Source organism: Siphateles boraxobius, unplaced genomic scaffold (assembly GCF_051911475.1).
Source record: "Siphateles boraxobius isolate OS27281-9 unplaced genomic scaffold, OSU_SipBor_1 65, whole genome shotgun sequence".
Taxonomy (NCBI): domain Eukaryota; kingdom Metazoa; phylum Chordata; class Actinopteri; order Cypriniformes; family Leuciscidae; genus Siphateles; species Siphateles boraxobius.
The window spans coordinates 21,686,058-21,708,301 of record NW_027509192.1 but is presented as its reverse complement, the minus strand read 5'-3'; the positions used below and the strand labels follow the sequence as shown (position 1 = coordinate 21,708,301).

General features: G+C 37.6%; 1 protein-coding gene across 8 annotated transcripts in view; it reads right to left on the bottom strand.

Moving 5' to 3' along the window:
• Window positions 1–21,408, bottom strand: part of lsm14aa (LSM14A mRNA processing body assembly factor a) — a 33,756-nt gene extending 12,348 nt beyond the window's left edge. For 4 of the 8 annotated variants that reach the window (XR_013196691.1, XR_013196692.1, XM_077211495.1 and 1 more), the window contains exons 1-5: window positions 21,144–21,393; window positions 19,897–20,060; window positions 10,220–10,361; window positions 9,319–9,432; window positions 2,623–2,799 (exon numbers count right to left, since the gene is read on the bottom strand). Coding sequence is in view for 4 of the 8 variants with exons in the window: in XM_077211495.1 (XP_077067610.1) it covers window positions 2,623–2,799; window positions 9,319–9,432; window positions 10,220–10,361; window positions 19,897–20,060; window positions 21,144–21,264 (718 nt within the window). In the remaining 4 variants the exon portion in view is untranslated. Of the gene's footprint in view, window positions 1–2,622; window positions 2,800–9,318; window positions 9,433–10,219; window positions 10,362–19,896; window positions 20,061–21,143 lie in introns of all 8 variants that reach the window. The other 4 variants (XR_013196693.1, XM_077211497.1, XR_013196694.1 and 1 more) reach the window with 3 other exon arrangements.
• Between the last annotated feature and the right edge of the window lie 836 nt (window positions 21,409–22,244).

Genomic DNA, 22,244 nt, shown 5'->3' with positions numbered 1-22,244 from the left:
CCAATATTATTTATGTGTACAGTAGCAATATTATTTATGTGTATTATAGTACAGTACCAGTCAAAAGTTTGGACACACTTTCCTATTGGTGTGTACAAACGTTTGATGGGTACTGTATATAGAATAAATACACAGTATTTAAACAGAATAAATATATAAACGTTTTGCAATGATCACTCAAATGTGGTAATCAAACAATTTTTGTGACAAAGATATGTAATGGAGGCAGGGGGAATGATAGAATGAGAATTATACATTTGAGCTGTAACCAAACTAGTTTGCATTGCATGTTATATTATATTATATTCTAAATACTGTTGCATAATCTTCACTAACGACTTTGTCTTTTAATTTAGTCACGTTATATAAAACAACTTGTATCAATAAATATATCAAAAGTGTCACTGACATTATCTTCTATTTTTAGTCTTAATTCCTCTAATCTCTACAAGTGGAGGAATAACTCAGATCTTTTTACTAAAGTAAAATTTATAATATCATAATGAAAACGTTTTTAATTACATAATGTACAGACTTTTATACTATTTTAAATTAGTAAGCAAAATGTACCTACTAAACGTGAAACTAGGCTACTCTTAATGCAAAATGGCCCTATATAAAGTGTTATAATTATATAAATTATTGGAATATTGCTTGATGTTGTAACGTAGCGTTATAGGCAGAATGAGCTTTAACACGGTGTCTACACCGGACGCGGCCGTTATTGCTCGCGAGATCTACAACAGCCGTTTACCCGAGACGCGTAAAAGCACCCGTTACAGAGCAGAATGGGCCATCCGTTTACTGTCGGAGATTTGTCGCTCGAGCTACGCATTTTAATCAATGTTTAATCAATCAATTGCCTGGATTTAATAAATAAGAAGTAAATATAGCAGATAATATAATCAGGACTTCTCAGCTGCGCGCTTGCAAAAGTCACAAGCTCACAATACGCGACAGAGGCTGGCAGCAGAGAAATCAATTCTGTGAATTACACTGCGCAAATCAAAAGTAATAGTCTACTACCCACTGGATGAAGAAGGGTTGGCTCTCAACAGAACATATAATATTCATTTTATTTTATTTTTCGAGTTTGCATTTATGAGGAAAAAACGGACGTGACAAGCTCCGCAAGCGGCACTAAACTGCTTTAAAACTTCAGAGACCTCGAACAGAAAGCACAAAGCCTTTCATTAAAGTCAATTTCGTTTTGTATTAATTCTATTTTATCAATGTTTCATCAACCAAATTCCTGGATTTAATAAATAAGTAAATATAACAGACAATAGATAATCTCGAAACGGAGGCCCCGGCGAGTGAACTGCAACTCGTCTCATAAACGAACCGAAACTCAGCGTATAGACCTGAAAAATATAACTATTGAAATGTCTACTTTTAAACAGAACAAATCATAACGAAAGACAAACTGCTCTCTGCTTATGTAATCCTTCTGAAATGTACATTTCTCTCTGGCGCGTTCAAAGATCGCGAGTCCATATCCTCAACTTCATCCTTGCAGCCCACAATGACTGAAAACACTTGTTATTAATAAACAATTAAAATGTCTCCTTGCTATATTTGATGTATTCATATCATTGCTTTTGCCAGTTCATTGTGACAGCTTTTAGGTACTTTATTGGCAGCGCCACCCTTACATGAATCACCACACACCGCATTTTGTTTTATATTAATTTATCGGCCATTATAAATACCGATAGTTATGAAAATGCCTAATATCGGCCGATAATATTAGCTCGCTGATATATCAGTCGGGCTCTACTCCAGACTAACCTCCACATCATGTAGACATGTTACTTTTTTGTAACAGGTGTGGATTGAGGTAGGTCTGCTATTTTTATTTGACGAAAAAACGTAGTCTGACGGAAAACAAATTGCCGTTTTTTCAAAGCTTCAAACGGATTCAGTGTTTTCTTTTAGTCATCTTAATTTGTGAATTAAGTTAAAAAAATATATATTTAGTGTAGGCCTATTTTATGTTTTTCTCTGTTGTCACTGTCAGAAATGCTGCAGGTGAGTGAACATGTGACGTGAATCAGGTTCTGTTGTTGATCTGTTCTGTATGCTGCTGTTTGCACGTTTATATAAACCCGTGACTTTTTTTAGGTATTTTTAACGGGTCACTCGACAATTTTATTTGTATTTAATGCCAATTCAATATTGTAATCTTATCAGTTAAAGATTAATAGTCGGATAACGAGCGGCTGTTGTCGGTCGAGAAAATTAACCGTAATCCACAATATCGTTCCTCTATATCGTTATAGCTGTGGTGTAAACTCTGCTATTCTTTAATATTAAGAACGATTTTTAGAACCATATTTTTATCGTCCTTGGTGTGAATGGGCCTTAAGACTCAAATACATGCTTCATTTTTGCCACATGGCAGATGAAGTCTGAAGTGGGAATCCCCAAGTCAACACTTCCCAATTTCGACCCGAGTGTGTTGGTCAATCACACGTTACGGTCATGTGTACAGCTCACAAGAGGGCGCCATGACTCATTTCATGTTCTGTAGGGCAGTTCACAAACCAATGGGCACAAATTCTTTGTTGACCATTTGAAAATGTGGTAACGCTGAACTGAACCGCCAAAATGTCTCCTCACCCCTCATCTGCTCCGCGAGGTCCACAGGCACCTGGGTATTGGTGGAGGCTGCGCGAGTTGACACGGGGCTCTTGCGGCCCAATGTGGTGAGAGCAGAAGTGACCGCAGGTGCTGATGGGGCAGAAGGCTCCACTGCGGGGCTTTTTCGTAGAGAGTCCAGAGCCGGACTGGTGCGACCTGCATCACAGAAATGGCAAAAGTTAAGAGACATAAGTTTTAAGAGTCAAGTTGACTAAATGTCTGAGCATTTTAGTCTAGTTTTCGTCATGCTGCATAATGGTTCAATTGATAATCCTGATTATCTTGCTCAAAATTATAATCATAACTATTGTTGAAATTAGGGATGGCCCGATACAATTTTTTTTCAAACCGATACGAGTACGAGTATTTACATTTGTGTACTTGCCGATATCGAGTACCGATACCGATATTTCTACCGCAAAAGTAAGTATAGGCTCCCAGAAAAGAAGACAGAAGACTATTTTAGAACACAGGTTAGAAGACTGTTTTTATTTTCTTCTCTGCTTGTTTTAACAAGTCTAAAAATAAATAATGAGTAAAATAATAAATTTATTAACACACAAACCACTGTTAATTTAACATAAAAGCAAGCAGTTACTGCGTGCATGGTCTGACATGACTGAATGCGCCCAAAGTGCGCTCCCTTAATAGTCTAATTCCTAAAAAGCTGACAGTTCATCGTGATCTCACACATCTGTTATTATCAATGAAGCTGACTGCACAATGAATCTTTCATAATATCCACACTTTGTTTGTTATAATTGGAGGATTTGCCAGCATACAGAATTCAGCACTGAACAAAAAAGTTTTGAGCAGTGAGGGGAGTCTATCTTAAATGCTTCTGATTAGCCATTGCGTTCAAGAAATCAACACACATGTCTGTGATTGGCTACATCGCTCAACGCTGCAAACATGTTATGAATAGAAACTCTGGCCTGTAAATCGTTTCTATTTTGTTTTAGTTGTTCTTCTTGCTTTTCTGCAACAGATGAATGAAAATCTATTAGTTTTAATATGTTGTATTCATAGATATTTCTAGTTTGCGGGAGTCCCGCAAATCGTTTTATTCTCCCGGAACCCGCACACTAGGCTTGGGCGGTATCCAAATTTTGATACCGTCAAACCTCCTCCCTATTTTACCGGGGTATACGGTATTACCGTGACTAATTAAAAATTATGACATAAGGCTCAGACAGCGTCACCAAACTGTTGGCTTGTGTCTACACCGTTCAGAAACTGAATACCAGATCGGGCATAAAAAAACACACACAAAAAAATCAAGGCCAACCCGTGCACGTTGTGTCTGATCCCTGTTGACGGCATTAAATGTAATATGAGCCGTAGCCCTATTTAGACTCGACTATTTTTAATACGTGGGCCGTTATAATATGGTGGCGCCAAATAATTGTTTAACCCAGGTGCTGAGGGGGTTGTAGATATAAATACTATTTATAAATGAGCAAAAATGGGAAAATTAATAATATTTAATTATTTTAATTATGACAATTGTATTCATTTTATTAATTCATTTAAATTAAATTAACAAGCAACAAGCAAGAAGTGCATTTGTAAATCCGGTGACACGCGTCCATTGATTTTTATTAATACAACTTTTCTGTCAGTGCTGCAAAGATTAAGTTGACGATCGCCATCTCCGTAGTGAACGCGCATATATAGAGAGAAATGCACATCATGGATTACATAATCAGAAGGTATAGGCTAGCCTTTTTCTTTTCGTTTTGAATCGTTTCGTTTAAAGAAATTGACGATTGATATCTCCGTGGTGAACGCGCGTATAGAGAGAAATGCACATCCTGGATTAATCAGAGAGTATGCTGCCTATATTTCTTTTCCTTTTGAATTGTTTCGTTTAAAGACATTGATGAATCGCCATCTCCATAGTGAACGATAGAGAGAAATGCACATCATGGATTAAATAATCAGAGAGTAGGCTAGCCGATTTCTTTTCGTTTGGAATAGTTTCGTTTAATTTGATGATCGCCATTTCCGTATAGAACGCGCATAGAGAGAAATGCACATCATGGATTAAATAATCAGCGAGTGGCCTATTTCTTTTCGTTTTGAATTGTTTCGTTTAATGAAATTTCAAGCTTTATTTAGATATCTGTCATGTCTGTGAGACATACATGTGAGTTTCGGTTAATTTATGATGAGATTTCAATGCAAGTGACCGCGGCGCGCCAGCGAACGATCATGTCATGATTATGTTGTCTGCTATATTTGATTCTTATTTATTATTGGTTGGTAAAAAAAAAAAAAATTAGGATACAATTTATACAAAACGAAATTCACTTTAAAGAAAGGCCTTTTACAAAATGAAACTTAATTAAGTGGTCAATGTCTGACTCCCGATGCATCCCATTTTACTCGTGCTGTTCAGTTTTCATTATCAACGTAAAAAAAAATAACATTATAATATTTTAACAAATATAAACGAATGCGCTTATTTAATGAACTCGGGGCAAAATGCATCCTCGCAGCAGTGAGTGGGTGGTTGTTTCGGAGATGCGACATTAGGTTAGAGGTGTTTCCATCTCTCGCGGTCACCTTTTTTATTGCAACATTTACAAATTGCCTAGTCAGTATTTACCGCCTCTCCCTTCTCTCTCTCTCTTTCTCCTCCACACTGTCACTTGATGACAACTACATAAGCATTTTTAGGCATTGAATAAATTATATTTATTTATTATATATAAGTGCCGGTAATGACGGTATTGAAACTGATACCGTTGCTATTTTAAGACCCCGCGGTATACGATATTACCGAAATACCGCCCAACCCTACCGCACACACAGAGTGAGTGCATTACCGCCCGTGCCTGCGCTCGGCCATCAGATCTAGTGCCGCGCCGCACTCTTTTGCGTTGGGAGTGCACGTCCCTATGCCTCAGTTCACCTCGACAAAGCACTCGCGCCGGCCAGTTTCGTTTCTCAAAATGTACGTGGTATCGGCGAATTTTTATGAGTACGATTACGAGTATATGAGGACAGTATCGACCCGATCCCCGATGCCAGTATCGGTATCGGGCCATCCCTAGTTGAAATATTAATCGAAATTACTGCACTTTCACCTAGAAGCGCAAATCAAGAGAATGTCAACCCATACACATGGTTTATTTTACCTCATCTAGTATTTATTATAGGCTATTTATCATATAAACCTACTGATAAAACAAAACTTCTCAAAAATTAAAAATAGTAATCTAGTAATTAGTAACCTAGTACTTACTAATAAATCCAAATTACTTTAATGTTTTTCTATTAAAACAACAGCAAAAAACACTTGTCATACAGAGTTGCATAAGTGCAGTTATTCAGCAACCGCGACCACAATCAATAGGCTATAGTCGAGATCCATGTTTGGATTAGAGCCCGACCGATATATCGGCGGACCGATATTATCGGCCGATTTTAGGCATTTTCCTAACTATCGGTATCGGCATTTATAATGGCCGATAAATTAATATTTAAAAAAAAGCGGGTACGGTGATTCATGTAAGGGTGGCGCTGCCAATAAAGCACCTAAAAGCTGTCACAAGAACTGGCAAAAATAATGATTATGAATACAACAAATATAGCAAGGAGACATTTTAATTGTTTATTAATAAACAAGTGTTTTCAGTCAGTGTCAGCCAAAGATGAAGTTGACGATGCTGACTCGCGATCTTCAGTGAGCGCGCACCAGAGAGAAATGCACATTTCATACGATTACATGAGTCTGTCTGTCTTTCGTTTTGAATTGTTCTGTTTAAAAGTAGACATTTCAATATAGATATATTTCAATTCTCAGGTCTATACGCTGAGTTTCGGTTCATGAGACGAGCTCCAGTTCACCCGCAGGCGCTTCCGTGTCGAGATTATCTATCGTCTGCTAAATTTACTTATAAATTAAATCCAGGCAAATGGCTGATGAAACATTGATTAAAATTAAGATACAATTAATACAAAACGAAATTCACTTTGAAACGAAAGGTTTTGTGCTTTCTGTTTGATGTCTATGTGAAAGTTTCAAAGCATTAGTGCCGCTTTCAGAGCGCTCACGTCCGTAGTGCTGAACTGTCGCGTCTGTAACATTGTTTTTTCCTCATAAATGCAAACACGAAAAATAAAATAAAATAAAATGAATATTTTATGTAGCCTGTGGAGACTGAGAGCCAACCCTTCTTCATCCAGTGGGTAGTAGCCTACTTGTGATTTGCGCAGTGTAATTCACAGAATTGATTTCTCTGCTACAAGCCTCTGTCACGTATTGTGTGAGCTTGTGACTATTGCAAGCGCGCAGCTGAGAAGTCCTGATTATATTGTCTGCTATATTTAGGCCTTCTTCTTATCTATTAAGGCAATTGGTTGATGAAACATTGATTAAAATGCGTGGCGCGAGCGATCTCCGACAGTAAACTGATTCTGCTTTGTCTAGGGTAAACAGCTGTTGTAGATCTCGCGAGCAGTAACGGCCGCGTCCGGTGTAGACACAGTGTTAAAGCTCATTCTGCCTGATAACGCTACGTTACAACATCAAGCAATATTCCAAAAAAATTATATAATTATAACACTTTATATAGGGCCATTTTGCATTAAGAGTAGCCTAGTTTCACGTTTAGTACATTTTGCTTACTAATTATTTAAAATAGTATAAAAGTACTGTACATGTAATTAAAAACGTTTTCATTATGATATTATTCATTTTACTTCAGTAAAAAGATCTGAGTTCTTCCTCCACTGGTAGAGATTAGAGGAATTAAGAGTAAAAATAGAAGATAATAAGGTTTTGTCAGTGACACTTTTGATATATTTATTGATACAAGTTGTTTTATATAACGTGACTAAATTAAAAGACAAAGTCGTCGTTAGTGAAGATTATGCAACAGTATTTAGAATATAATATAATATAATATAACATGCAATGCAAACTAGTTTGGTTACAGCTCAGCTGTATAATTCTCATTCTATCATTCCCCCTGCCTCCATTACATATCTGTGTCACACAAGTGTTTGATTACCACATTTGAGTGATCATTGCAAAACGTGTTTATAAAATATATGTATTCTGTTTATAGCTACTGTGTAAAGTACCCACCAAAAGTTTGTACACACCAATAGGAAAGTGTCCAAACTTTTGACTGGTATACTGTACTATAATACACATAAATAATATTGCTACTGTATTATAATATACACATAAATAATATCGGCCGATATATCGGTATCGGGCTTTTTTTACTCCCTAATATCGGTATCGGCCCCCAAAAATCCATATCGGTCGGGCTCTAGTTTGGATTTATTGGAGTTCATCACTGAAGGTTTGATGGCAGATTTAGTCGCAGCAAACAGCGCAAGCCGCTTGTGACAGAACACAGATGACTGAATCACACTTTCATTCGAGCAGAAAATCTCAAGTGGAGAATGGAGATCGCTAAACTCCAGGCTACTCGTTTGTCTGTTTTCAGATCATCCGCGCTTCTTCGGCAGTGCAGAGAGAGCGCATGGTTGCCAGATTGACATTTAGTAAAAAACTGGGTAGAAAACTACATTTAGTCTTTCATCAAGGATATTGCATGTTTTAGTCACAGATATCGTTTAATGATGTTGGTGTTGTCTCGTCTTAGTCATGGGAAAAAAAAAGGATCAAAAAGCATTTGCCAAACAGATTTCGTTCAACAAAGAGGTCAGTCATGCTTTTGCTCTGGGATATTTTTCTTATATCGCATCCACATCGAAGCCTTTTGCGATCAGCAAATCACAACGTTTCAAATCGCGATTGCAATTTGATTTTGATTAATCGTTCAGCCCTACAGCAGATCAAGTCCACCGTCTGGCGTCTTTGACCAACAATATGTAGTGAGTAGAAGTGGATTGTTTTTGAATTTTGTGTTTATGTAGTACATTATGCTGTCTGTTGAGACCTGTTTTCTCATGTTATTGATGCACTTGCAGTTTTATGCACTATTATAACATAATATTCCTTTCATGCACATGAAGGAAATTATATTTTATTTAAGAACAATCGTTTCAAAAGTTAATGCATTTTAAAAAGTGAATGTCACTTCATTTCAATAAAAGATGCGATGCTTGATTTGGTTTATATGTGCTTTTGGGCTCGCTAGTGCCCTCTTGTGGGCATAGGAGACAATACAGTAGTTTTCCCTCTAACATTAAGTAGCCTATTGCCTTTAGACTTCGGAAATATAAATTAGAATTGTGCCAAAATTTCAGAAATTTGAATTTAGCTTTTCTGCCATCTTGACAGCACTAATTTCTTGTTTTCATTACGTCAACTTATGTATTCTGTTAACACATAATTCACTCCCCCATTTAAATGTGCTTATTCCCAAAGGTTTGCAGTGTGTATGTTGCCCATAAGTTATGGTAGTCAGAAAAGACCAAGTTTTCTACATTTTTCCTCTACATGCAGGTGCCTTAAAACTGCATCTGAGAGTGAGAAATGAAACTGTTACATACGAAACTTTCAAAAGACAAAAGAGACAACAGACACAAAACCAAACGGTTGGGATCTTGAGTTCTAAACACAAGGCTTTATTTTACATTGAGCAATTGTTAGTAACATTTTGATTTCATTTGTCGGTTAGATAAATCCAAATCATTTGGTTTATAAACCTTAAATAGTTTGTTTTCGGTCCCCAGGGAATGGTTTACCTTCTGCTACGAAAGCACACAGTGTGTCAGTGCTGAAAGCAGAGGCAGAAGCATTGCTCTGAGGCAGTGCTGCAGTCATGCCAGTGTCACTAACAAAAAATCCCAATGAACTTCCTGTGAGGAAAGGAAAAGCAGGCACACACATCAGAGGTGCCACAGGATCATCAAATATGGACTCAAATATCCTGTTCTGTCAATTCCGCTCAGCACCTTGTAAATTTTTTTGGATGTCTTGCAGTATTTGGCAGCTGTAGGCCATGTTATAAAAATCTGCCTCTCATTAGGAGTGTCACAATATATCGAAATACAAAAATGCAACAATATGTATCGTTTATAGTGACAATATATGGTGTGTATTTCACCCAAAATAAAATTGTGTGAGGAAAACAAATCAAGTTTCCAGAGTTTGTGTCAGTACTACATTAAACTGCTATATATGTTGAATATAACGTATAGGCTAATAATGGAATAGGGCAATATTTGTGGGTCCTGATAATGCCAAACATCTTCTGTTACCAGTAAAAAGTGGCAACATTATTTTAAATATATCTAGTCAGTGACAGAGTGCAAGCATATTCGTCTAAAATAATTCTGTATTTTCAGGTCCAGAATCATGTATATTGTTATTCTGGTGTCTCTATTATCCTGTTCTTTGGGTTTCCAGCATCAAGTCCAAGCCTATTCATTTACACACACAATGTAACACCAAATGTAGCATTTTAATCAACAGTCAGTTTTTGTTGACCATTTATCATAGGTCTTTGAGTATCGCAATAATATCATATTGTGAGTTCAGTATGGTGAGATGTATCGAATCGTGACGTAAGGGTTTTGTTACACCCCTCCTGAGTTTAGTTTGAACTGAAACATCTCCAGTACAGAGCTGTGAAAGGACACTTACCGACACCGACAGTCCCGAACTGTGGCGAGACCAGCGGGGCAGGGTTGAACTGAGGGTATGCTGTGACCTGTGGACGGCTGAACAGGCCGTACGAGTTTCCCGACTGGAAAGATGATGGGGGGGCAGAAGATCCCAGAGAGGACTAATAGAGGAGAGAAGAATAAAGCATAAGGAGGTCAACTGGTCAAGAATTACGCTACAAACAATGACTAACTGAAAACCAACACCATTTTATCTAAGAATTACGTATAATGAAACAAATCTCAAATATTTAGACTCTTAGTATTTGTTCTCGCTCGTTTGGGCATATGAGCTGCCTAACTAGAGAGAACTTTTCGGTATCGCAAGTTTATTTACAGATGGACCTAGTTTTGGGGGGTTGGGTTAAATTGTTTCATACACATTTAAATAGTGTTCCATGTGTATGTAACTTAATTCTGTTTTTCCCCCTCACACAACCTCAAAAATGTTATTTTCTCAGCTAGTCTCAGTCATAAAAAAAAAAAACTCTTCCTGATATGAAAGCTTCTGTAGTTATTGTATGGTCATGTATCTCATTTGTTTTGACTTTTGTTGTGCTTTGCGGTGGACAAGTGGTGCTCACTACAGAGCAAAATGACATCCGAATCCTCGTCTGTGGACGTAATGGGTAGTCCAGCTCACAGGGTCATGCTCCACCCATTGGCTCTGCAATGAGTTGCCTCTCGTTTGTCATAGATTTAGACATTTTTGGGTAAACCTTTTGCAAAAATAACAGGCATACAATCCAATATTAAAAGAAAATCTAATTATTTAAACAAATGAAGATATTCAGCTGAAATAATTATATGCAATTAATACAACCAGGTGTATCCACATGACCTACTGTAACATCCAAATCCAGACAACTGATTTAGTAGATATTACAGAAATATAGGGTTACCCCCCAAATAGCAGACCAAACGTTAGTCGACGAGAAGAGGCTTAATCGACCGAATTTTAATTAGTCGGTAAGTGTCTGAAAATAACTCCACAGGTAGTGGTGAAGTCACGCATTACACGGCGGACATGTGGTAATTAGTATGTACATTTACATTTATGCATTTGGCAGAGGCTTTTATCCAAAGCAACTTACACTGCATTTCAAGGTACACATTTACATTCTTATCAGTTCTTGCTTTTTCCCTGGGAATCGAATCCATGACCTTGGCGTTGCAAGTGCCAGCGCCCTATTGTCTGAGCGACAGGAAAGTCAGTCAGGGATGAAATCCAAGCCTATCATTCATCGACTCAACTATGGCTTATTTGAAACATGTTAGTAGAAGCCTAATGTTTTGCCATTATCACTTGAAACTTAAAATACGCCGTCATGTTTGGTCACACAGAAAGGAGTAAGACATCATTTCTGTAAAGGGTCTACTTTCATTTGTCAGGGTACCCCCGAGGATCCTCCAACTTAAATTCAAGGCTTTATAAGACCTTTTTAATACCATTTCAAATAAAATTCAATGCCAACTTTGTACCCATTCCGAAAGACGTATATGAGGAAAATGTCAAATCTGTATACATTTTAAACCCTAGAAAATAATTATGTACAAGTAGGCTACTTGAATTAAATAAAATATTTTACTTAAATTATCAGTCATTTTTAATACATATACACAACAGCGTTGTAGCGCGCACGTGTGTAGGCCAGAGTTAATTTTGGCAGCCATTTTTGATTTAGTCTTCATCTTCACATGAAAATGCTTATTGGTCTTAATCACATTTGAGTCATTCTGTTTTTTTATAGTTTTAGTTGACAGTTACTTTACTTTTGGTAGTTATATTATATGTAGTCTTTAGACAGAAAATGTCAATTATTCTCTCTAGGCCAATTCAATTAAGCTTATGAGAAATGATAGACATTGCAGTCTTTAGCAGTAGCACTTGTGCAGTTCTACATATATATCCCTTTTCCTGAGTCCCGTGGTTCTCCAGTGTTTTAGAGTGCCGTTCCCCTGGAACCCCCTCTCTTCCACTTAGACTGCACTCGCACCTTTTCCATAAGTGACAATATTTGCCCCCTTTGATCAATTTTCCATGTCATTTTTTACCTTTATAATACCTTTAAAAAAATAAATAATGCTTTAAATAAAACAATGTTCATTAAATATGCAATGTTAAAAACATTAAAATCGCCAGTAGGTGGCGGTAACTCACTATCTTTATGAGTGAGTCTTTGAGTCATTCATTCATTGAATCTCACGATTCGTTCAAAGCCACATATTTCCTTGCAAAATAGAGAAATAAGCCCGACAATGCTGTTTTAAATGTAGTACATCACTTAATGTTACATTGTTAAATGTTATTTTTTTTTTACAGTTGTATAAAATCAATGTCACATTTGAAATCGTGTGGATATTCGGGGAACATTCCATTCTTGCTCGTATAATATGATCAATATTAAAAACACTGCTGGATATCAGCCTTCATTTTGATCGCAGATTTAGGCTGCGCTCACATATAGCACCTAAAAATGCGTAGAAAACGCTAGGCGCGCCGCGTTCTCCTTTTTCCAAAGCGCTATATGGCGGTTGCGCTCCGGAGGCGTCTGTCGTTGCTTAGCAACCATCAGCTGCGCTCTCCGTTACAGCAAGGAAACCGCTTGCGGCATTCTGGAAAGTTGAGATGTCTTTATCTCGATGCGGCTTGGAAAAAACGAGCGTCGCACCGCGACCGCGTCGCTTCCATTATGAGCGCGCATACCGCGTTGCCTACATTTGAAATAACGAACTTGATCGCGCAAAAGACGCGATATGTGAACAGGCCCTTAGTTGCACTAACAGCGCAAGCGGCTCGTGACAGAACACAGACCGACTGAATGACACTCTAATTTAAGTAGAAAATCTCAAATGAAGATTGCTGAACTCCAGCTTGTCTGTGTTTTCAGATCATCCGCGCTTCTTCAGCAGTGTAGAGAGAGCGCGCGCATGGTTGCAAAAACTATTGAAAAGAACAGTTAGAAAATGTTCTTTTTACATTAAAGCTCTGATTTGGGGTTTAAATGATTGAATTCTGGTATTTGTGGCCACAGCGGATTAAACCGACACTTTCCATTTCAGACGACAAACTAGGCTAGGTTACCATCTTGTTTGGTACCTCACTTGCCTAGTAACCATAGTAACGAGTGCGCACGCTATCGGTTTTTCTGCTATGACGTGGAGCGTGAGGTGCACTCAACGCTGCATGAATTTTGAATTAGCCTACATTAGTAACAGTTAATTTTGCTACGGTATGAACTTAATCCTAGGAAAGGCAAAATAATATTTAAGACCTTTGTAACGAAATCCAAGACTTTGTATACCCAATTCAAGGCTTTTAAGGCCTTAATTTGAGATTATCAAATTTAAGACTTTTTCAATGCTTTTAAGACCCGCGGGTACCCTGTTTGTGTAAACTCACAATAACAACAAGCTTTAGTAAAATAAAAAATAAAAAACTGTGCTTTCTGCATCTCGGTCACTGTGGACTGGAGCACGTCACAAAACTGAAACTCACAGACATGAGAAATATCTATAATAGGGATGCTCATTACGGTTAATTTTCTCGACCGACAACCGCCGCTCCTTATCCGAGTATTAACCGTTAACTAATAAGATTATAATATTGAATTGGCATTAAATAAAAATAAAATTGAAGAGTGTCTGTGACCCGTTAAAAATACCCCAAAAAAAGTCACGGGTTTATATAAACGTGCAAACAGCAGCATACAGAACAGATCAACAACAGAACCTGATTCACGTCACATGTTCACTCACCTGCAGCATTTCTGACAGTGACAACAGAGAAAAACATAAAATAGGCCTACACTAAATATATATTTTTTTAACTTAAATAATTCACAAATTAAGATGACTCAAAGAAAACACTGAATCCGTTTGAAGCTTTGAAAAAACAGCAATTTGTTTTCCGTCAGACTAAGTTTTTTCCTCAAATAAAAATAGCAGGCCTACCTCAATCCACACCTCTTCTTGTTTTTATTTTTTTTAAAAGTAACATGTCTACATGATGTGGAGGTTAGTCTGGAGCGCAGTCATAGCCGCGGCAGAAAACACTCTCCGATGGCACAGATATCCCGGGAACACAGAGATAACGTCTCGCTAGAGTGGCCAGCTTTGGGAAGCGCCTTTTATTGGCTTGTGGATGTTTGCTTCGATATTGCGTTGCACTACTGCTGTATTTTAATACCATGTAGCATATTTAGTAGGGCTGTGAACCTACACTGGTCTCACGGTTCGGTTACGATTATCATGTCATCGATTCAGTTCAATTCGGTATCACAATGCATTTCGATGCACCACATCCTCAATTTTCAAATTTACTTTAAAAGAGATCCGTGCGTGTGTGTTCGTCTGTTCGGGAAGTCGCAGTGACAGAAACAGTGACATTCCAGTTTGAATTCAAAGGCCTGTTTATGCCATTAAGAAAATAACATTTTATCAAACCAATTTTGTTTTTGAAGAAATGTTTATTTAAAAGCAGCGCTCATTCATCAGTGTAAATGTCACCATTAGAGGCGCGCGCATCAACCGCCGAGAGTTCACTGTTGAAGATGACGATCATTTATAATCACCCGTAACAACACAGAATAATTGTAATTTCACCATCGGCTGGCAGCGAATACTTAAATCAGAGAACAATATTTAGGCGGTCGGATTATTTGTTTTGGCTGCGGATTCGGGGGACGTTGAATCTCATTCTCTTACTCTACAGCAGTCCGGCTCTGCCAGGCGTAACAGCTCGGGGTGAACACGGCTAACATTGTTTATCAAGTTAATATAGCTATTTCCTCCTGCCTATTCTATTTGTGCGTGACATGAGCGCACACAGCGCGTGTCTTCTCCAGGTCGTGCTTACCAGGTTGTTCATAAAAGCCAAAATGTGTCCAGATGTAGGCTTTTAAAGTAGCTGGAGCATTTTTAATTATGCGCACACATCTCGCCTCCCTCTGCCAGTGTATGGTATCACGACAAATGACGTCAGAAAAGCGTCAGTACATTATAACCGGTTATGGTCTATTACTGAACCGATAACCGAATCGTCCTCGTCTGCATCGCGATGCATCGTAGAAACGATTAATTTCGACACCCCTAATATTTAGCAAGTAACTTCGTCGCCTCTTCTGTCGAAATGGTCCCACATAGTACTTCTTTTCACTCGCTTCATTGTGCTTGCACAGTGAAATATGTCTGTAGGCACGTGTGTGGTTGGGCGTGATGACGCGCCCGTGAGTTAAATATAGGCTATATTTTTTTTTTATAGTATTTAACCATGCAGCAAACTAAAAAAAAAAACCTTAAAAAATAAAAAAAACCTTTTAACTTTTAAACCGTTTAACTGATAGTATTAATCGGTTAAAATGTTTACTTTCGGTTAACGGTTAAACGGTCAATATGAGCATCCCTAGTCTATAAACACTTAAATTAACCAAATGAAATGAAAACAAATATTCTCTGATTGTGTAATCTGTATGAAACGTCAATTTAGCTCTATAGGCGCTTCCACTATACTGCAGAGTGATGACTACATCACTGCAGCCGACACTGACTCAGAAATCACCAGTTTATGAATTATTAAAATGTTCAGATATTCCCCTTTCCATATCCTAATCTCCTCCAAAAGCATGAAGTAACAGTTTAACAATTGTGACAAATATTAGGCTATTATTTAGAAATCTAGTTATTTCTTAAGTCCCCCAAAATGCTGTGTTGGCAGTGAAGGATCCAAGCAGGGCCTAAAACTAACTTTTCCACAGCTGCCAATGGCCAGTGACTTGAGAATTTACCAGACTTTTTTTTTTTTATCGGCCATGAAACCATTTTTGCAAAAACAGGCCTCTTGGTCTCGGATTATATGGTCTTGACTAAAACTACTCGCCAACACCGAATTTTACTCGCATTTGGTGCGTGTTAATTTTAGGCCCTGGATCTAAGGGATTTTAAATAGCAACCTGTATGAATGTAGCTGAAGAGATTAATCACAGTTGTGTTGCGATTTATTTTCTTTACGGTTTATCTTATTTATTTACAATGATTTAATTATATTTGAATACTTATTTTCCTCACACCTGTAGTGCTTCTTGTTTAATCATGTTGTTTCAAGGGATATATTTCCCTTCACAAGATAGAGATAAGAGAATGCCTCCATTTTTAGGTTTTTAACGTCACAGGATGATGTTTTTAAGCTCATTTTTTACAATCACTTCGCATCCTGGTTCCTGCATTTTCACAACTGCGTCCCTGCTTCTTTGGCTGACAGAAGACAGTTAATGACTGAAATCTAAATGCTTTAGGACCGGATCCCGTAGAAAGACCGGATCCACATTCTTGGCTTTACTGAAGTACTAGAAGGATCTAACAGTAGGCAGCTCACTAGACTTTGGCCTACATGTGCCAAAAACACATTTGTACGTAGGGCTCAGCGGTATATCGAGTTTGTAGGATATATCGATATATTTTTTAGAAATGATATGGAACGAGGAAATACCGCTTATATCGATACAGTAGTTTGATACGAGCACATCTGAAAAATAGCGGTTAATAGTGTGAGCTGCTGCAGTGAAAGTACAATTTGTCTTAAACATGACACAAGCTTATATTAAGGGCTTCAAATTCAAAATAACTGGTTAGATATAGTTAACAAGTTTAAAGCAGCTTGCCCTGTCAGATAATGTTGCTGACTGACGGATAAATACTTGCGCTGTTTACGGCATTTGAGACTTCGTCGCCTCTTCTAGGGGTGGGTGAAAAAATCGATTCTTAGATGCATCGCGATGCGGACGTGGACGATTCTGAATCGATTCAAAAATGTCAAAAATCGATTTTCAAAAAATATATATATATATATTTTTTAGATATGTAGCCTATTTATAATGACGTAATATTGACGGAACGCAAAAGACGGAACTCTGAAGCGCGGAAGTGCAGTGCCCGGACCGTCTGTCTGTGGCGTGCGCACATAACAGAGACGCGATGGCTGAGCGCGAAATCCAAACACCCTCCTCGTTAAAAGCTGACGTGTGGAAATATTTTGGCTTCTATGAAGTTGAAGGGGGAAAGGAGCTGGACAAGAGCCACACTAGTTGTAAGCTTTGTAGAATAAAACTAAAATATTTCGGCAACACGACAAATATGAGAAGCCATATGACACGTTTCCACCCAGAGGAGGAAAAACACTCGGCTGTACCAGAGCCGTTTCTCTCTATGGCTCTGGGCTGTATCGGTGTTCAGACGATTTCTGCTGCCTTGTCGAAAAATGCTACCCAAACGCAAATCGATCACAGATAATGTTGATTCATTCTCTATTGTTTCCATAATGGTGTAAATCTCACAATATTATAACATTGTTTATTTCATTTTAATCAGGGTAAGTGTATGGGGAGCATATTTTGATATTTTAAATGAACTAGCAATTATCACATTTGATATAACAAGTAAAAATGATATTTTTATATGAAATAAAATTATAATAAAATTCGAAGTTAAGAGTACAGTATAATGTACTGTTTTTATTTTTAAAACGGTGTGAAAAGTAAAAATTATCATCAAATATTCATATTTGACCTGTCAAAGTTTCCTACAAGTCTCCACAGCAAGGATGCATAGATTTATGGGCGTGGTAAGCAGAAGAAAAATGAGTCTCCACATGCACCAGTAAGTAGCACATCTCGATGGGTAGCATGAATCGTCAGAACACCTGTTGTTGTTATATTATTAATTTACTTCAAGTATGCTGCTTGTTCAGGCACACATTTATTTTCCTGTTGGTTCTTTGCAATGTTAATAAAATATATTGTACGTTAATTCTTTATGGGTCATTACTTTGTACTTTTAAAGCAAAGTATTTATATTCACACACACACACACACAAAAGATTCAGATAATCGATAATCGCTTTAGAATCGAATCGCAGGCCTCTGAATCGTAATCGAATCGAATGGTGAGGTGCCTAGAGATTCCCACCCCTAGCCTCTTCTGTCGAAATGGTCCCACATAGTACTTTTCACTCGCTTCATTGTGCTTGCTCAGTGAAATATGTCTGTAGGCACGTGTGTGGTTGGGCGTGATGACGCGCCCGTGAGTTAAATATAGGCTATATATTTTTTTTAATACTATTTATTTAACCATGCAGCAAACTAAAAAAAAACCCCGTCAATTTAGCTCTATAGGCGCTTCCACTATACTGCAGAGTGATGACTACATCACTGCAGCCGACACTGACTCAGAAATCACCAGTTTATGAATTATTAAAATGTTCAGATATTCCCCCTTCCCTATCCTAATCTCCTCCAAAAGCATGAAGTAACAGTTTAACAATTGTGACAAATATTAGGCTATTATTTAGAAATCTAGTTATTTCTTAAGTCCCCCAAAATGCTGTGTTGGCAGTGAAGGATCCAAGCAGGGCCTAAAACTAACTTTTCCACAGCTGCCAATGGCCAGTGACTTGAGAATTTACCAGACTTTTTTTTTTTATCGGCCATGAAACCATTTTTGCAAAAACAGGCCTCTTGGTCTCGGATTATATGGTCTTGACTAAAACTACTCGCCAACACCGAATTTTACTCGCATTTGGTGCGTGTTAATTTTAGGCCCTGGATCTAAGGGATTTTAAATAGCAACCTGTATGAATGTAGCTGAAGAGATTAATCACAGTTGTGTTGCGATTTATTTTCTTTACGGTTTATCTTATTTATTTACAATGATTTAATTATATTTGAATACTTATTTTCCTCACACCTGTAGTGCTTCTTGTTTAATCATGTTGTTTCAAGGGATATATTTCCCTTCACAAGATAGAGATAAGAGAATGCCTCCATTTTTAGGTTTTTAACGTCACAGGATGATGTTTTTAAGCTCATTTTTTACAATCACTTCGCATCCTGGTTCCTGCATTTTCACAACTGCGTCCCTGCTTCTTTGGCTGACAGAAGACAGTTAATGACTGAAATCTAAATGCTTTAGGACCGGATCCCGTAGAAAGACCGGATCCACATTCTTGGCTTTACTGAAGTACTAGAAGGATCTAACAGTAGGCAGCTCACTAGACTTTGGCCTACATGTGCCAAAAACACATTTGTACGTAGGGCTCAGCGGTATATCGAGTTTGTAGGATATATCGATATATTTTTTTAGAAATGATATGGAACGAGGAAATACCGTTTATATCGATACAGTAGTTTGATACGAGCACATCTGAAAAATAGCGGTTAATAGTGTGAGCTGCTGCAGTGAAAGTACAATTTGTCTTAAACATGACACAAGCTTATATTAAGGGCTTCAAATTCAAAATAACTGGTTAGATATAGTTAACAAGTTTAAAGCAGCTTGCCCTGTCAGATAATGTTGCTGACTGACAGATAAATACTTGCGCTGTTTAATGCATTTGAGATGTGGCGCTTTCCTCAGGGCTTAACCTACATTTCAAAGGCATATTCTCCATCTGTAAATGTTAGAAAGTCAAACAAATATGTCCATTTCACTGTCAGGAGGGGGGTCTGGGGCATCATCGCCCAAGAGACAATTTTTATGATTTTAACATGTAAATTAAGCATTCTGGTGCAGTCATATCGCCCAGCCCAATTTGTACGCCTATTATAAACCTTCATTTTTTCATTAGGTACAGGAATCAGCTACTGAGTGCATTCGTGTGTGTACCTGAACAATGGCGGGGTCCTGAGGCAGAGAGCATGTCGGTTTGGGAGGTTCACACACTGTCAGGTCTTTGATGTCACTTCCTCTGAAAATAATGTACTCAAACGTCTCATCTCTGGGTGCGATGGGGCGGTCCGTGGGTCGGTCCTCCGTGCCGAAGGAGCGCACTGCAACAATTAAGAGAGCCAAACATGAGTTTTTAATGAGCTTTCATCAAAGTAATTCGTAATAAATTAGTCTTCTCTGAGGTTTGACTCTAATCTTCTTAAAATTGGAGAGCTTTTGCTCGGTAAGTAATCCGGTTGTTAAGTTTGACGTCCCAGCTTCAAAACAACAAAATGGTGCTAAAATACACTCACAATTTGCTTTAGTACTACCAAAAAATATATATATCACAATCCTAACATTCATCTTCGTTTCAAAGTTGGACAGACAGTGATTTTTTTTTTAGGAATTGCTATAATAGTGTCTAGGAGTTTTTAAAGTTGAGCTTAAATGTGTGCTATATTAATAGCATCAATAAAAGGACGTTGAGATAGTATTAACATTTGAAACAGAAAAGACTGGCAATAAATCATTAGAGATCCATAAATGCAGTAGTTTTAATCTAACGCCAGGTAACGTTATAAAGGTTGAGCATTTATCATTTACTACGGCATCCATGATAGTTTCATCCAAAATATCACAGTGACTATAATTTATACCATAAAACTGTGGTAACTCTGTATTAGCAACCACTAGCATGAATTAGACCGCTTACACTGTTTGAACGGGGAAAGATGTTAACGTTACAGTAGCAACAATAACTACAGTAACTTAACTGTGGTATTTTGGCATAAACTCTGGTTAACATGGTACATTTGTAAGAGAATACATCACTTCGATGTAACTTAACAGCTGGATAGAGGGGGTGAATCCTACATTAACGTTAAACACACTAACATGCTAAAATCCTAACGACAAGCCAGATTGCGTTTTTTGAAAACGACAGACGCGTTTATTTTGCAGTTATGATGCCCAAAAACTACTGCAGGTGAAAATGATGCAAAAAAAAAAAAAAAACTGAAACACGCTTAAGGTTATAAAGCCCAACATGCCGCACGAGGCTCCAGTGCTCAACACTGCTGTCTGTTTAGGGAGCTTAGTACATTTTGAGACGCAGCCTCGGTGCTAAATACAACGCGCACCGTCGCAATACTACGCGGAACACGAACTAAAGAGTCTTTTGTGTGTAAAGAGTGTTTCCTGACCTTTGGCGAGCGCGACGGTTGAGTTCTCGGTGTCGATGGTGTAGAGAATTCCCTCATAACGGATCTCCGCCTTACTGATCAAACTGATCTTACTGCCGATATACGGCGTGCCGCCGCTCATCGTCACACGATCACTTCAACTAAACTGAGAAAGTTTTGGTAAATATTTATCTGCAATTCACAAGCATAAACAAACTGCTGCTACTGCGTGAGTGTGTTTGCTAATATGGCCGCCTGCATTTTCAGGCCATCAGGCGGAAATGACGTTGAACCGCCTACAATTTCGTCTACGTCAGGGTTTCCCAATTTTAAATGTTGGGAAGGTTTTTTTCCCCTCTCTTTTCTTTTCTGCAAGCATAAAAAATGTTGGGACTGTTTGGGGACCCACACACGCACACACAGACACACACACACACACACACACACACACACACACACATATATACATACATATATATATATATTGTGTGTGTGTGTGTGTTTTAATATCAATTATACCATCATTATTGGTCGACTGAGTTTATTAATGATATACTGGTGAGTTTCTTTTCTTTTTTGAATTATTATTATTTATTTAGCGTTATTTTTTATTTTCATTATTATCTATTTAGTTATTTATCTTTATTTATTTGTTTAATGATCTTTCTTAATTGACATACTTTTTTATTAATCTTTATTTATTTTGTTTGTAGGCCTATCTTTATTCATTTTGTATTATTTAATTAGTTTTTATCTTTATTTGTTTGTATGCATCTCATTTCATTTATGTATATATATATATATATATTATTTATTTACTTACCAACCTTCCTACCAGTTTTGGTATATAATAAATCTTATTGCATCTGTGGTGCATGCTCACTCTTTCTCTCTCTCTCTCTCTTTCTCTCTCACTCTCTCACTCTCTCTCTCTCTCTCTCTCTCTCTCTCTCTCTCTCTCTCTCTCTCTCTCTCTCTCTCTCTCTCTCTCTCTCAAATTTAAAATTTCAAATTAGCTTTATTAGCATGACTGTGTAACACAATGTTGCCAAAGCATCAACATATTATATATATAAATAATAAAACAAACAAACAAACAAATAAAATATGTAAAATTGTAAA